General features: G+C 43.1%; 1 protein-coding gene across 1 annotated transcript in view; it reads left to right on the top strand.

The window, feature by feature from the left end:
- The window catches only part of LOC121434634 (pregnancy zone protein-like), a 45,248-nt gene extending 30,667 nt beyond the window's left edge, over positions 1–14,581 (top strand). Inside the window, exons 20-36 of the mRNA XM_041633567.1 lie at positions 431–557; positions 912–1,033; positions 1,220–1,271; positions 4,409–4,492; positions 4,962–5,138; positions 5,708–5,795; positions 6,586–6,742; positions 7,252–7,326; positions 7,599–7,776; positions 8,338–8,561; positions 9,549–9,767; positions 10,115–10,239; positions 10,601–10,691; positions 11,848–11,916; positions 12,356–12,458; positions 13,621–13,662; positions 14,414–14,581. Of these exons, the coding sequence (XP_041489501.1) occupies positions 431–557; positions 912–1,033; positions 1,220–1,271; positions 4,409–4,492; positions 4,962–5,138; positions 5,708–5,795; positions 6,586–6,742; positions 7,252–7,326; positions 7,599–7,776; positions 8,338–8,561; positions 9,549–9,767; positions 10,115–10,239; positions 10,601–10,691; positions 11,848–11,916; positions 12,356–12,458; positions 13,621–13,662; positions 14,414–14,436 (1,956 nt within the window). The 3' untranslated portion in view covers positions 14,437–14,581. The remainder of the gene's footprint in view (positions 1–430; positions 558–911; positions 1,034–1,219; positions 1,272–4,408; positions 4,493–4,961; positions 5,139–5,707; positions 5,796–6,585; positions 6,743–7,251; positions 7,327–7,598; positions 7,777–8,337; positions 8,562–9,548; positions 9,768–10,114; positions 10,240–10,600; positions 10,692–11,847; positions 11,917–12,355; positions 12,459–13,620; positions 13,663–14,413) is intronic.
- The last annotated feature ends 407 nt before the right edge of the window (positions 14,582–14,988 follow it).

The raw sequence follows: 14,988 nt of genomic DNA, 5'->3' as shown, positions 1-14,988 counted from the left end.
AAGGAACTTACTCAGAGAAAAGCTTTCTGGCGACATGCTGTTTTGTAAATGTTCCCTAACTTCAGATATGGTTTCCACATGATTAGTCTTTCCTTTTGAGATTTTTTTTTTTTTTGAGGTAGTCTCACTGTGCACACAGCCCAAGCTGACCTAAAAGTGCCCACCTTCTTGCCTCAACCAGCAGTGTGCTGGAATTATAGGACTATGCCACCATGCCCAACTAAATGACTGTATTTAAAGTCTGTCTAAAGAAACATCTCTTCCTCCACTGGTGCAGAAAAGTCCCAGGCATTGGCACCATTCCTATGTGTAAAAATCTAAACTTCAAAGTGTGTGCCAGGATTTACCCATTATGACACATCGCAAAGTCTCTGACCTTGTCTGCACCCTCGACTTCTGACTCTCTCTGCCTGTCTGGGTTTGGGGACAGATCCGTGTGGACCTAGAGAACTCTCCTGATTTCCTGGCAGTCCCAGTGGGAGACCATCAAGACTCTCACTGTATCTATGGCAATAAAAGGAAAACTGTGTCCTGGGCTGTGACCCCGAAGTCCCTGGGTGAGTGTCAGAGCTGTTGACTGATTTCATGCTCTGTGTTGCAATGGTTTGCTGTGGCTGTGCTTTCTCTCCTCTTGCATTTAAAACAACCAAGCAGAAAACCACTGTGTACACTGTGGGAGGGGGGAACACTTAGCACAGTATAACTGTGCTCTTCTGAATTTTCAAATATGTTTATTCACTGTGCATGTGTGCCAGGACACACATGTGGAGGTCTGGTGACAGCTTGTGAGGAGCATGTGGGTCCCAGGGATCAAATTCGGGGTGTCAGGCTTGGCAACAAGCTTCTTCAAGAGCTGGGTCATCACTGGCCCGAGTATCACCATTTAAAGCCATCAAAATTTTCTCTCCCAGGGGAGGTGAACTTCACAGCCACTGCAGAAGCTTTGCAGTCTGCAGAACTGTGTGGCAATGAGGTGGCAAAAGTGCCAGCCCTCGTACGGAAGGACACCGTAGTCAAGCCCTTGATAGTCGAGGTGTGTGAGTACTGAGTGTGTCGTATGACATTGTGCTTGTAATCTGGGTGACTGTATCTCACTTCCAAAATTGTGCATGGGTCTATAGCTCAGTGTACTTCAAAGTGTTTAGTTTGGGGTCTTGTTTGGTTTGGTTTGGTTTGGTATGTTATGTATCATTTTACCTTTTTTTTTTTCAACTTTAAGCCTGAAGGAATCGAGAAGGAACAAACATTCAACACACTACTGTGTGCATCAGGTAAGTGTAACAAAACTCAAAATTCTCAAGGTAAGCCATTTGTAGCTGTGGAAAAATCATCTCTGGGATACAGCTTACTCTGAAGAAAAAAATAAACAAAAACTTGTATGCCCTTTCCATGAAAACCTAAAGATATCTCATGAAGAGAAGCCCTTTTTCATGAAAATCTCTCAAAATATGCTTAATTTTCCCAAGGGAATAAAGATTAAATACTATTAATGATATTATCATATTATATTATCATTATTGTTATATTTTTAAGGATAAAAAAGAGGCATGGTGAAAAAGTTGCTGGAAAGCTCCTGGTTAGTGACAAGAACTAAAAGCTTTGACCTGGGACAAGATTCTTCCTAAGTCTAGTCTCTGTGTCTGTAAAACTACTCAAACTATGTTGAGGCTATTGAAGGAACTGTGTGTCCTTGTTTGGTTGTACTGTTATATTAGTAATTTAAATATTTCCATATATATGCTTTGATTGGCAGTATCTCTAGAGTACCAACAAAGACCCCCCCCAACAGTATTTGATTGATACTGCTAGTATGACCATATAAAGATCTCCATCTAAAAAGTTGTATGCCATCTAGAATGTTCCTCAAGGTGAGGCTTTCCCTACAAGCCCATTCCTTATAGAGATGCCCTTCAACTTATAAAGGGGTTGCAACCTATTAAGTCCATCACGAATTGAAAATAATGAGTCAAAAGTCCATTTAATATACCTTACCTATGCGTTCTCATAGATTAGCAACACAATTGTTTGCTCTTCTATTCCTTCCCATGCTGGCTAAGTTGAAACAGAGGACAGCTGTGTCTGTCCAGCATCACTAGAGAGTGCTGCATCCCACATTACTGGTCCAGGGAAAGGGTGATGCTCAGAATTCTAGGAGCTTATGGTTTCCACTGACTGTGCATCACTTTCACACTCTGTGACTGGAACCGTCATGAGTTAGAGACCATTCATGGAAATATTCTTGGTAGTCTCATCTACATACAGTGTGTGTGTGTGTGTGTGTGTGTGTGTGTGTGTGTGTGTGTTCATGTTCCTGTGGAGGGTGTATATATGTGCATATATATGAGGGACAGAGGTCAACCATAGGCATTGTACCTCGGGTGCTATCCACCATGTTTTTGCGAGACAAGGCCCCTCACTAAGCCAGAAAGGTGAGCCAGCTGGCCAGCAAACCCCTGGAATCTCCCTGTCTCTGCCCCTCCAGAGCTGAGATTACAATATATCTGGCATTTCCTCCCCACACAGGTTCTGGGTCTCGAACTCAAGTCCTCACACTTGCAAGGCAAACACTTTACCGACTAAGCCACCTCCCCAGACCTAGGACATAGATTTAATAACAACTGAGTGCCAGAGTCCACAGATTTACATGCTTCATTGGTGCAGATCTGCTTCCTGAATTCCTGTTTAGCCAGCATCCGTGCTTACAGGACTGTAGGTCTAACAGGTACCTCAGAACCACCCTGCCGGCAAAGGGGAGCACTACTGGCCCCACCATGTGCTCCTCCCAACTCCCTTCATCTCATAGTGGGGCAGTTTCATTCTTCTACATGTCAAGTATAAAAGATTGTATCTGCTTTTATCGTGTTATTTCTCTTCTACTCCACCCCAATCCATTCACAAACGTGACTGACTCCACTTTCGAGTTACATCAGAATTTACTCACTATCGCCACATCTCCTTCTACGGTAGCCTTTCTCTCTGGCTGGCCTATTTCAGTGACATCCTACCTGGGCTGCATGTGGTGGCACATGCTTGAAACCCTAGCCATTAGAGAAATGACACAGGAACATCACAAGTTTGAGGCCAACCGAGGCGAGACAGTAAGACCAGGTCTCAAAAAAAAAAGTGAAGTTAGCATTTTCCTAACTGACCTCCTGTCCATACCCTCTTGTCCCTGTCCAGCAAGGGGGTTCCCTTCAAGAACATGTCAAATCCGTCAGAACCTGTCCTTCCTCTGCCACACCTTTCCTACATTCCACGGTGCCAAAACCCTCACCATCACCCTCAAGCCCTCCCTACCCCTAAACATCATGGCCTGATGCTCTGTCTCTCACTCACTGTGAGCCAGTCACACCAACCTTCTCCTTCCTCTTGGGACCATTTATCACACTTCAGGCTCTGACGTCTTTTTCCTTTTGGTTCATTTTTCCTGGACATATCTTACTCCATGACTTACTGATGGGCTCTGAACACAATGACCTTATCGAGGAGTCTTTCCATAGTGAGTCACCTCCCCATCCCTCCACTTCCTGATTGCCCACACTTGACTAGTTCAGCCCTTAAACAGCCTCTTCTAACTTTCTCCAGGACCCACCAATGTCAGTCTCACTAAATACATCTTCACTTGCTTACCTAACCCTTCTCGTAAAAGTAAAAGCTCTAAAAAGTTAGGAAATGAGTTTTGAAAGTCACCATGTAAGACAGAACCCAGCACAATAACACATTTAACGCATATTCATGGGATCAATGCCTGTGTAAAAACATTAACATTGACAGGAATTGTGGCTGGGGAGACAGCTCAGTAGGTAAAGTGCTTCCTGTGCCAGCCTGAGGACCTGAATCTGGATCCCCAGCCCTCACACAAAATCTGAGCAAGACAGTAAGACCACCTGTAATTACATTGTAATCCCAGTCAACACCAGAGGACTGAGGAACAGGGGCAGGAGGACCCCAGAGGACCACCGGTCAGCCAGTCTGGATGAAACAGCAAGTTCTAGATTCAGTGAGAGACCCTGGTTCATGGGTGTATGTACATACACACACACACACACACACACACACACACACACAGAGAGAGAGAGAGAGAGAGAGAGAGAGAGAGAGAGAGAGAGAGAGAGAGTTAATATAATTCCTAAGGGGAAAGAAGGGAGCCTTTGTAATGTATATGCTTATAAGAAAAGCTATAGACATTTAGTACAAATACATAAGCCATATGAACTTTGCCGTGAAACAAATGGTGACTCTGGGAGAAACTAAATTGCCTCAAGAAATCACTTAAGGTTCAAGAGAAACAAAAAGATTGCATCTAGATAATGTTGAGGAACAATATTCATGACAACATAGAGTGTTTCTTTCACCCCTCCCCACACGCACTATTACTGTCTAATATCTCGTTTGTCTTCTTTCTTAGATACTGAATTACTTGACGAGTGGTCACTGATCCTTCCACCCAATGTGGTTGAAGGATCTGCCAGGGCTACACACTCCGTTCTGGGTAAGTCTCTCAGCTCCAGCCATAACAGCTGTCTCTCTCTGTGTGTAAGCCCAGTACACACGGGGCCTCGCCATGCATGACGGGCACCAGATGTTGACTTGAGGAAGGAGTCGCAAGCTCAGGGCTACCCTGTGTGAGAGCGAGGAAGTGGGTTTGACAGCTGCTGTATGCTTTGGTTAACTCTGACAGCTGATAAGGGCTGTGCCTCATCTTCAGTGATCAACAGGGTGACAGTGTGCCTAGCAGATATGAAAACAGTAGTTCCATTTTCCCAGACATTATGGCTCACCAGAAAAGATGTTATCTCTTGCCATTCAGTTTCTTCCCTGCTCTCTGTTTTTCTCATTTTTTTGTATAATTCTTTTTGTCTTTCATTCCATTAGTAATATGGCCTCTTGGTCATATTTTCTTATTCCAGCACAAACCATCTCCATATTCCTCTAATTTGTAATAACCTTTTACTCCTTAGGCGATATACTAGGCTCTGCAATGCAAAACCTCCAAAATCTTCTCAAGATGCCCTATGGCTGTGGAGAACAAAATATGGTCCTTTTTGTTCCTAACATCTATGTCCTAAACTATCTGAATGAGACACAACAGCTGTCAGAGGCGATCGAGTCCAAAGCCATCGGCTACCTCGTCAGTGGTGAGCAATTTTACCTGTGCTCCTAAATGCCTGCTGTTTGGTTCAGATTCGGTCATCACTGTTGCTGTGATTTCCAATCAAATGCCCCTCGCTAGAATAATGACTCCCAACACTGTTGATACCTTTGGAAACATGTTGGGTAAAACATGTTCCCTCAATGGTTCTCTAATGGGGTTAAGATAGGTGAAGAATTGCCGCGCACCGCCCCTGTGTCTGCGCTCGGTGCACTGGCACCCAGTTATCGAGCTTTGGGCAAGGGGGCTGGAGGTTAAAATACACAGACACACACAGACAGACAGCGACACGGGTCATCCTTGAATTCCCCAAGAATGCCCCCTTTATTGTGTTCAGGGGCAGATTATATAGAGATAGCCACACCCCAGCCAAACCCACCAGAAACCACTCTCCTGCCATCAGGAACTCCTGAAGGTCTCGTGCTCAGAGCAGCTGTAGGCACTCAGATCAGGGGATTACAAGAAATTCAGGATCTGGGGTCTCACTGCTCCCAACAAAGAATAATAATTGTCTAGTATCACTCTACTTCATAAACGACTGAATTCCCTCTTCAGGGTATCAGCGGCAGCTGAACTATCAGCATAGTGACGGTTCATTCAGCACATTTGGGGACCGTGGTGGGAACAGCCCGGGAAATACCTGGTAAGATGAAATTAATCGTGTCTTCATGCTCACCTGATCCAAGGCATTTCAGGAGTCTAGAAACTGCTGTTCTCTGTACCTGGGATTCTTTTCTGGAAGGTTTACTTATTCTTAAAACTCCAAATGCCGTCCTTCACATTGTACGATAATACATTATCAAAGCAGATTCACCAATTGTAACAACATGCCGTAGGGTGAGAATTGTGATTATGGAGAAGGCCAGGCTTGTGTCTCCTCAAGTTTGTTATAAAGTGATAGAGATAATAAAATGCTTATCCTTCTGCAAAACACACACACACACACACACACACACACACACACTTGGAAAAAGAAAAAAAAATGTCGTCCCTCCTGACCGCTGCAACCCCACCTGCAACCCCACCTGCAACCCCACCTGCAACCCCACCTGCAACCCCACCTGCAACCCCACCTGCTCTGCCGGCACAGCTGGCAAAAGCAAAGCAAAGAAATAAAGGTGTAAGGCCGGAAGTACAGTTGTCCACCGTGGAAACTTTCTCGCTGCCCTTTAGAAGAGGCAAGGTGGAGATCAGGGAGAGAGATGCAGAGCGGTACAACTGGAAGTCATCTGGGAAATGCAGTTTTGATGGGAGGGTTTTGTGACAGTTCAAAAAAAGATAAATTTCGTAAGACCAAAAGATTGAAAACTATCAACTAAGACCGTCCAAAATGGCCTCCACCCAACTGTGAAGACCAGGGTCTGTAGAAAACACAGGGTGAACTGTAAAAGTGAGGTGGGTGGCCCTGCTCTCGGCCCCTTTTCTGCCTGCAGGCTCACTGCATTCGTGCTCAAGGCCTTCGCTCAAGCGCAGTCCCACATCTTTATAGAGAAGACGCACATCACGAAAGCGCTCAACTGGCTTTCAGGGAGGCAGAAGGAAAACGGTTGCTTCGAGCAGTCTGGACACCTGCTCAACAATGCAATGAAGGTGATGCCCTGGTCCTCTGGACTGAGCGCTGTGATGTGTAGGGAGGAAACTGATGCCCTGGTCCTCTGGACTGAGCACTGTGATGTGTAGGGAGGAAACTGATGCTCTGGTCCTCTGGACTGAGCGCTGTGATGGGTAGGGAGGAAGGCTTCTCTAAGAGTTCTCCATTCCTTGGGGCTGGAGAGATGACTCGGTGGTTAAGAGCGTTTGGTGCTATTGCAGAGGACCAGTTTGATTCCCAGCATCCTCCTCAAGCAGTTCACAACCACCTGTAACTCCAACTCCAGATGACCCGGTGCCCTCTTCTGGCCTCTATGGGTATTTCACTCGTGCACAAATGGACACATAAATACCCAAATATACACAATTTTAAAAAAAAAAAAAGATACTTTGTTTTCTTTTAAAAAACAAAAAAAATTAAAAAGAGTTCTCCAGTCCTAATGGCATAGCATGGAGGTCTAATGTTCAGCAAATGCCGAAATGTGAGAGTTCCCACTCTATCCTTCCAGGGTGGTGTGAGTGATGAGGTGACGCTCTCTGCCTACATCACCATCGCGCTGCTGGAGTTTCCACTGTCTGCCGAGGTACGTACACACCTACACTTCCCTCACAGATGTAAAGAATAAAAATAAAAAATAAAAACCACAGAACTACAATCCCCTGAGGGAAACCTCCAGTTTCTGTGGTCTTTTTTTTTTTTTTTTTTGGTACATTTCACTATCACCTTTTTAACCACTCCCCAAACAAACTCTACTGCCGGGGTGTCACAGCATGACTCTCAACCTGGGGTTAGCCTGGGCATAGTTCCTTAGCCTGCTTCTGCTATTTTGAAATTGGCTCTCATCTTCTTTTATAGCACAGTATCGTCCGCAATGCTCTCTATTGCCTGGAAACAGCCTGGGCCTCCATCTCAGGGAGCCAAGGAAGTCATGTCTATACTAAGGCATTGTTGGCCTATGCCTTCGCCCTGGCAGGAAACCAAGCCAAGCGAAGCGAGCTGCTTGAATCACTAAACAAAGAAGCTGTGAAAGAAGGTAGGTGCTTCTATTGCAAAGTCTATCTAACTAGAAGTCACTAACGATGCAAAGGCATCGTTATGCGCTCAACTGGCTTTCAGGGAGGCAGAAGCCACCTTATGCCACCTTAACCAGAAAGACAGCAAGAGAAACTGTCATTGACCCAACACTTAAGTGATAGGAACCATTTTATTGACACAAGCATTACTGATTTTATATAATCCAACTGCTGGTGCCACACAAGTATGTAAGAGACACAAAGACTCTCCAAGTGGTCATCTAGGAATTTAGTCAAGATCTGCTTGTTAGTAGGCATGGTGGCTCATGCCTTTAATCCCAGAACTTGGGAGGCAGAGACAGGGGATCTCTGAGTTCGAGTTTGAGGCCAGCCTCAAGGTCTAGATAATGAGTATCTATCTCAAAAAAAAAAAAAATGTGCTTGATAGATCTGCTATAGACTGTTCTAAGGCATCCGTTCATTTCATCTGTACCAGTTCATTAGCTGACCTCATCATCACTCATGGGATAGTTCTTAAAGCCATGTTTTAAACTTAAAATCTTTTTCTTTCCATTTGAAAGAGGATTCAATCCACTGGCGACGTCCTGGGAACATTCAGGAAGCAAAGACACCCTACTATCTACCACGGGCCCCTTCTGCTGAAGTGGAAATGACAGCTTATGTACTTCTCGCCTACCTTACGGCTCTGCCGTCCCCATCTTCAGAGGACCTGTCTTCTGCATCCCAAATTGTAAAGTGGATCATCAGGCAGCAAAACTCCTATGGAGGCTTCTCCTCCACTCAGGTCTGTGGGGAGACCCTAGGAGGGAAAGATAATTCAACTAATCCATATATAAATGCAAACATATTCTAGGGATTAAAGAGCTGAAACATCATCCCTCCATCACCAAGTCCCAGCCTGATTCACATATGGATCAAGGCTCTGTCCTCCTTACCTTCTCATTGTCTTCTCCCCAAAGCGGGTCCTCAGCATCCCCAGGGGCCAGTTTTCCAAAGCACTATTTCTGTAGAATTACTTCCATGAGAAAATTAACTTTATGTTCATCTACAGACTAAAATTTTCTAATATTCTGCCTAAGCCACTTCCTTTCCACAATAAATGTGTACGCATGTAGCTGGTTAGGCAAGTCCTTAGGCAGAATGGACTTGCTGCCATTGCTGGGGTGGTGGCGCACGCCTTTAATCCCAGCACTTGGGAGGCAGAGGCAGGCGGATCTCTGTGAGTTCGAGACCAGCCTGGTCTACAAGAGCTAGTTCCAGGACAGGCTCCAAAACCACAGAGAAACCCTGTCTCGAAAAAAAGCAAAAAAATAAATAAATAAATAAATAAATAAATAATAAATAAATAAAATATCCCAGCTCTTCCCCGATGCCCACGATGCCCATCACCCTCTCCATAAATACTTTTTGTTATTCAAGAATTATCTCATTTCTCATATTCAGTCTTCTTTTTCTATCTTAGCCTACATTTTCTTCTCCATTTCAGATTTCTACAACAAATACTGCTAGAGAGACTTATAAATGCTAATGATATACGTTCAGTTCAGATCTGTGTATATATTGTAATATGTGTAGATGATAAAACTTATTCTCTCTGAAATACCTAGACTGGGTCACCACTAATAAGCAGGATGGAATGGTATTAAAATTACAGTGATTAACTGTGTTTTTTGTCTAAATAATCCTGAAAGGAAGCAATGTTGGCACTATGCATCAGTGTGGACTGCTATCTCTCCATCCACTGCGATTTCTGTATCTTTCCTTTTTTCAGGATACAGTGGTAGCCCTCCAAGCCCTCTCCAAATACGGAGCAGCCACTTTCACAAAAAGTAAGAAAGAAGTGTTGGTCACCATCAAGTCTTCAGGAACATATTCTCAGAAGTTCACTGTTCACAACGCCAACCGCCTGCTGCTGCAGGAAGTCAGACTGCCAGATCTTCCTGGAAATTATGTCACCACAGTGTCAGGGTCTGGATGTGCGTACCTCCAGGTGAGACCCCCAGGGCCCAGATACTAGGCACATGGAAGAGAAAGTGTCAAGGGTTACATGTTCATTGCAAAACTAAAAAGGGAAATCTGTGCTAAGAGTTGAGTTATTTAGCCAGGCAGTGGTGGCGCACGCCTTTAATCCCAGTACTCGGGAGGCAGAGGCAGGCGGATCTCTGTGAGTTCGAGACCAACCTGGTCTACAGAGCTAGTTCCAGGACAGGCTCCAAAGCCACAGAGAAACCCTGTCTGAAAAAAAAAAAAAAAGAGTTGAGTTAACTTAGAAACTTCGAAGAGGCTGTGAGAAGTTTTCAGCACTGAGATAAGGAATTTTGCTCTTGTTGTTTTCAGACATCGCTAAAATACAACATCCTTTCAAAGACAGAAGGAAGAGCTCCCTTCACTCTGCAGGTCAATACTCTCCCCATAAACATTGATGAAAATCACAGAACATTCCAGATTCACATCAACGTAAGGTAAAACCTAAGTTGCAACCAGTCTGCTTATAAGACATGGAAAAAATAGGTTAATGCCTGTGGGAGAAATACATTATGCAAAGTTAATCTTAACAGAAATGGGGTCTTGTATTCATGAACCAGGACATTTTCTTAACTCTTACCAAAAGGCCTTAGCGTTGAGACTATATCTCAGAAATATACATATACATATACACACACATCATCTCTCTAAAGAGAGGAAAGGAAAATAGTGAGATTTCAAATAACTACACAGATATGGTTGACAGAGAAATGAGTGACAAAGAAGATTAGACTTCTAGTTCCATCAATCCCGAGGAACCTTGTTGAAAGGACTTAACTCTGTGTGTTACCTTCCCAGTTACACTGGAGAACGATCCAGCTCCAACATGGTGATTGTTGACGTGAAAATGGTATCAGGCTTCATACCTGTGAAGTCAACTGTGAAAAAGGTAAACCCTACGCCATCAGTAGACAAGGCTAAATGCAGGAGGGGCTTGGTCCTGCCTCTACTTAATATGCCAGGCTTTGTTGACTCCCCATGGGAGGAGACCTTACCCTTTCTGAGGAATGGATAGGGGGTGTGGGGGACATGTGGGGGGAGCAGGAGGAGGAACTGTGGTAGGTAGGCAAAGTGAATTTTAAAAAGAAAGAAAAAGGCTGAACACTAAACCACAGGTGGAAAGGGTTAACACTAACTCTTGCAGGTAGCAATGCCATACTGTTTTTCTGTTTGATTTCACTGATGCAGTTTTCAAAAGGCTTACTCCTGCAAACGTGCCTCTCCAGAGTGTGATTCCTTCTTTTATTATTGCTTATACTGGTTACAGTCTGTTGTGTATGAGGCCTAAGTCTTACCATTAGGTTTAGATAAAATGCTGCAGTTCCCCCAGGGGTGGCAGCAGGCAGCAAACCACGAGGAGCAGCCAGGTCTCATCACCCCAGGCCTCTGTAAGTCCCAGGCAGGTGGGAGACAGTGGCTGAGAGACCTCAGCGGGTCATTGGCAGGGCAGCAAGTCCCAGGAGGAGGTGGCCGGTGAGAGACAGAGAGGGATAGTGACTCCATGCAGAGAGAGGGTTTGGGTATTTTATTCAATGGGTTATGGGAAGAAAGGGAAGGGGGAGAGAGAGAGAAACAGAGAGGGGGTAGAAAAGAGGAGAGGAGCCACAGCAGCCACCTCTGCAGACAGGGCAGAGAGAGCACAGGCTGGAAGCAGAAGGAAAATCTGCTTGCCTATGTAGAAGGAGGAGTGGGCAGGGCTTGTCTCTTAAAGGGACAGGACAGACCATTACACTAAGTTCTAGCCTATATCCAATTCTAGCAAACCATTAGCTATCAGATTTGTGGACACACCACACACACACACACACACACACACACACACATATATATATATGCATGTATCTCCTTATACATTCCTAGCATGTGTATTTATACATATGTATGAATAGAAAGGATTCAATAAATACTAGCATTATGACTAGTGTTCCTAAAGAAATAAAAAATTAGTAGTTTGGATTCTCCAGAGAAGCCTCATATATGAAAAATACCTGAAAGCTTCTCCTAACATAAACCTTCCTCACTCCATAATTCTGGCTTATCAACAGCTCCAAAACCAGCCTAACATTCAGAGGACTGACGTGACCACCAACCATGTTCTAGTCTACATTGAAAAGGTAAGATTTGTGACTCTGGGGTCTGTAAGAATTGCTGAAGTGTCTAAACCAGACTAGCAGGATTCCAAAGAGTCAGTCTCCACCACCCTTCTCTCTCTCTCTCTCTCTCTCTCTCTCTCTCTCTCTCTCTCTCTGTCACACACACACACACACACACACACACACACATACACACGTATGTGTAAAGACAAAAATAGCTACTAAGGAAAATGAACCAGGACTGGCCAGCAAAGCTGTTTATGACACTTTTAACCATCCGCAGAACTTTGTTCTTTCATTTTTATTGGTTATGTTATAGAGATCAAAACATCCCATTTTCTTCTAGGCTATGAGAGAGGAGACAGCACACTCCTACAGCTTAGTATATCTTAAGAAAACAAGATGGTGACTGACGACTAAGTTAATCATTGAGTCCAATTCTGTTCTCTCGTCTTTTCAGCTAACCAGTCAAAGCCTGAGTTTCTCCTTCTTGGTGGAACAAGACATTCCAGTAAAGAACTTAAAACCAGCTCCAGTAAAAGTCTATGATTATTATGAGACAGGTAAGTGGAATCCAGATATGCCGAGCTTTGACAGGAAATAGAGCCTAGCCTAATTAGAGGTTATCTTAAATAAAATGAAACTCCACAGTCTTTCACTGGAAGAAAAAGTGAGTTTTTATGGTCACTTGCAGTTATGTTTCTATGTATTACCCTTTTGGGTGCACTTAAACAAGCCTTAGGGCCACTCTGGTGAAAGACATTATGAAACAATTGGCCATGGGTTCTATTTAAATTTCTCTGTAGGGCTGGATAGATGGCTCAGTGGTTTAGAGCATTGCCTGCTCTTCCAAAGGTTCAATTCCCAGCAACTGCATGGTGGCTCACAACCACCTGTAATGAGGTCTGGTGCCCTCTTCTGGCCTGCAGGCATACAAACAGACAGAACATTGTATACATAATAAATAAATAAATAAATAAATAAATAAATAAATAAATAAAATTATTTTAAATTCCCCTGTAAAGTTGCTTGCTCTAGGCTGAATTATTCTGGAAAGGTAAGAATAGCAATAATTATTTTTAAAGATTTATTTATTTATTATGTATACAACATTCTGCCTCTGCCCACATGCCAGAGGAGGGTGCCAGATGTCAGTACAGATGGTTGTGAGCCACCATGTGGTTGCTGGGAATTGAACTCAGGACCTCTGGAAGAGCAGCCAGTGCTCTTAACCTCTGAGCCATCTCTCCAGCCCAGCAATAATTTTTTTAATCGCATCTTGCTACTGATGTGTGATATAGAACCTATCATATGATCTATTTTTTAAAGTGCTATAGATAAACCCCCAAAATGGGAGGAGACTGGATAGAGCAAGAAATTCTTCTGGTTTTTTCCTGACTTTGAACTTGCCAGCGTTATATCATGTTGGCAGAATTAAACGATGTCTCCTTGTTAAATGGAGGAAATACACAGAGAGAAAGGCATAATGCCAGCAGGAAAGCACAGGCATGGGAAAGGACCATCTGAGTCTTGTCGGTACAGAGGCACAGCAAGCCCTCAGTTCTGTTCCAGATCCTGGTTCTCTTAGTCTCCACCACCAAACAAAATAACTTAGTGTAGACTTTATTTCCATTGATTCTGTAGCTGTGATTTAAACTTTTGTTCTTTGCAGACAGGGCTTACCCACAATTAACCGCTTTCTACCTAATCATTTCTGTGTTCTAGATGAATTCGCCATTGAAGAATACAGTGCCCCTTTCAACACTGGTATGGTATAAATAGTCCAATTGAATGCCAATTTAAAGAAAATAAACAAGCATCTACTTTAGTTTTCCATACTAGGGTGGTTTTTTAGTAGAACATTTTGTATTATATTGATTCTGATGTATCATCAATAAATTGGACTGTATCAGGTACACTGTAGAATTTTTTAATAGAAATATGCTAGTGAAATATAGTTACTGATGCCTGGTAATGACTTATTTTTAACTGAATTTAAGAATTTGAGAGTTTTATTAGAGAGAGAGAGAGAAAGAGAAAGAGAGAGAAAGAGAAAGAGAGAGAACATGAAGTTGGGTAGGGAGAAGGTGGGGAAGATCTGGGAGGAGGTGAAGGAGGGGAAATAATATGATCAAAATATACTTAATTTTTCAAATTAAAAAATTTATAAAAGAATTTTTAAGGCACAAAAATTAAATCAACTAATGTTTACATTCTACACCTGGTAGCCACCAACATTTTTAAGACATTTTTAAGTGTGCACTGGTTAAGCCCAGTTGTCCCTGTGATTAGCCACATGACACAACCTGAGAGGACACCTATAAAAGACATTCCTTTAGGCTGATTAACAAAATCATTTTCTGCGGCACTTTCGACTCTCTCTCTTAAACTTTGAAGAAAATCTGAGAACAGTTTCCTTGTTAAATATAATTAAATTTAAAGATTTATAATTGAGTGTTAAAATTAGGTCTTTTAATAGGTTCTTGACGTCCCTTGATGTTTCTACTCTTCTGTTTAGACTCTGAACAAGGAAATGCTTAAAAATGGGAACCTGTAGATCTCTCCAGATGGACGTCTCCAGGCATGAAGAACCAAGATCTATTAGAACGGACAGTGAATAAATGGGAGGGAATTAGAGATATATGAAATTTATATATTGAATAAAGTTATGGCATTTACAATTATATTTTCTTTTCTTTTCGTACTTTTATCATTATATTTATTTTCTGAAATATGGTTTTAGCTCTTTAAGAGTGCCTAAAGAAGCTACAGAAAGAGATACATTAGAAAACACTATGAAGTGGAATTTAAAAAAAAAAAGTGTTTGGTCAACCCACAAGAACACCGAGGAAATGATCCCATGTTTTCTAACATTGAAAAACAGCCCAAAAGCTCATCAGTAGGCCCACGACGGTCTAACACGCTGTGTCTGTCCAGACCAGGGTGCTACTGCACAATATTAGATGGTGCACACCTGCCTAAGTCTGTTCGGGGACAAACTGAAGGAATTCCAGACAAAGAGAGAAAGCGGTGATGTCAGGGGTGAGAGTGACTGGTTGGTTTGTCTTTTCCAGTTCACTTTAAAGACTGTTT

Source organism: Microtus oregoni, unplaced genomic scaffold, assembly GCF_018167655.1.
Source record: "Microtus oregoni isolate MIOR12 unplaced genomic scaffold, Mior012 000002F_ref0000024, whole genome shotgun sequence".
NCBI lineage: Eukaryota > Metazoa > Chordata > Mammalia > Rodentia > Cricetidae > Microtus > Microtus oregoni.
This window is presented reverse-complemented; position numbering and strand designations above follow the sequence as displayed.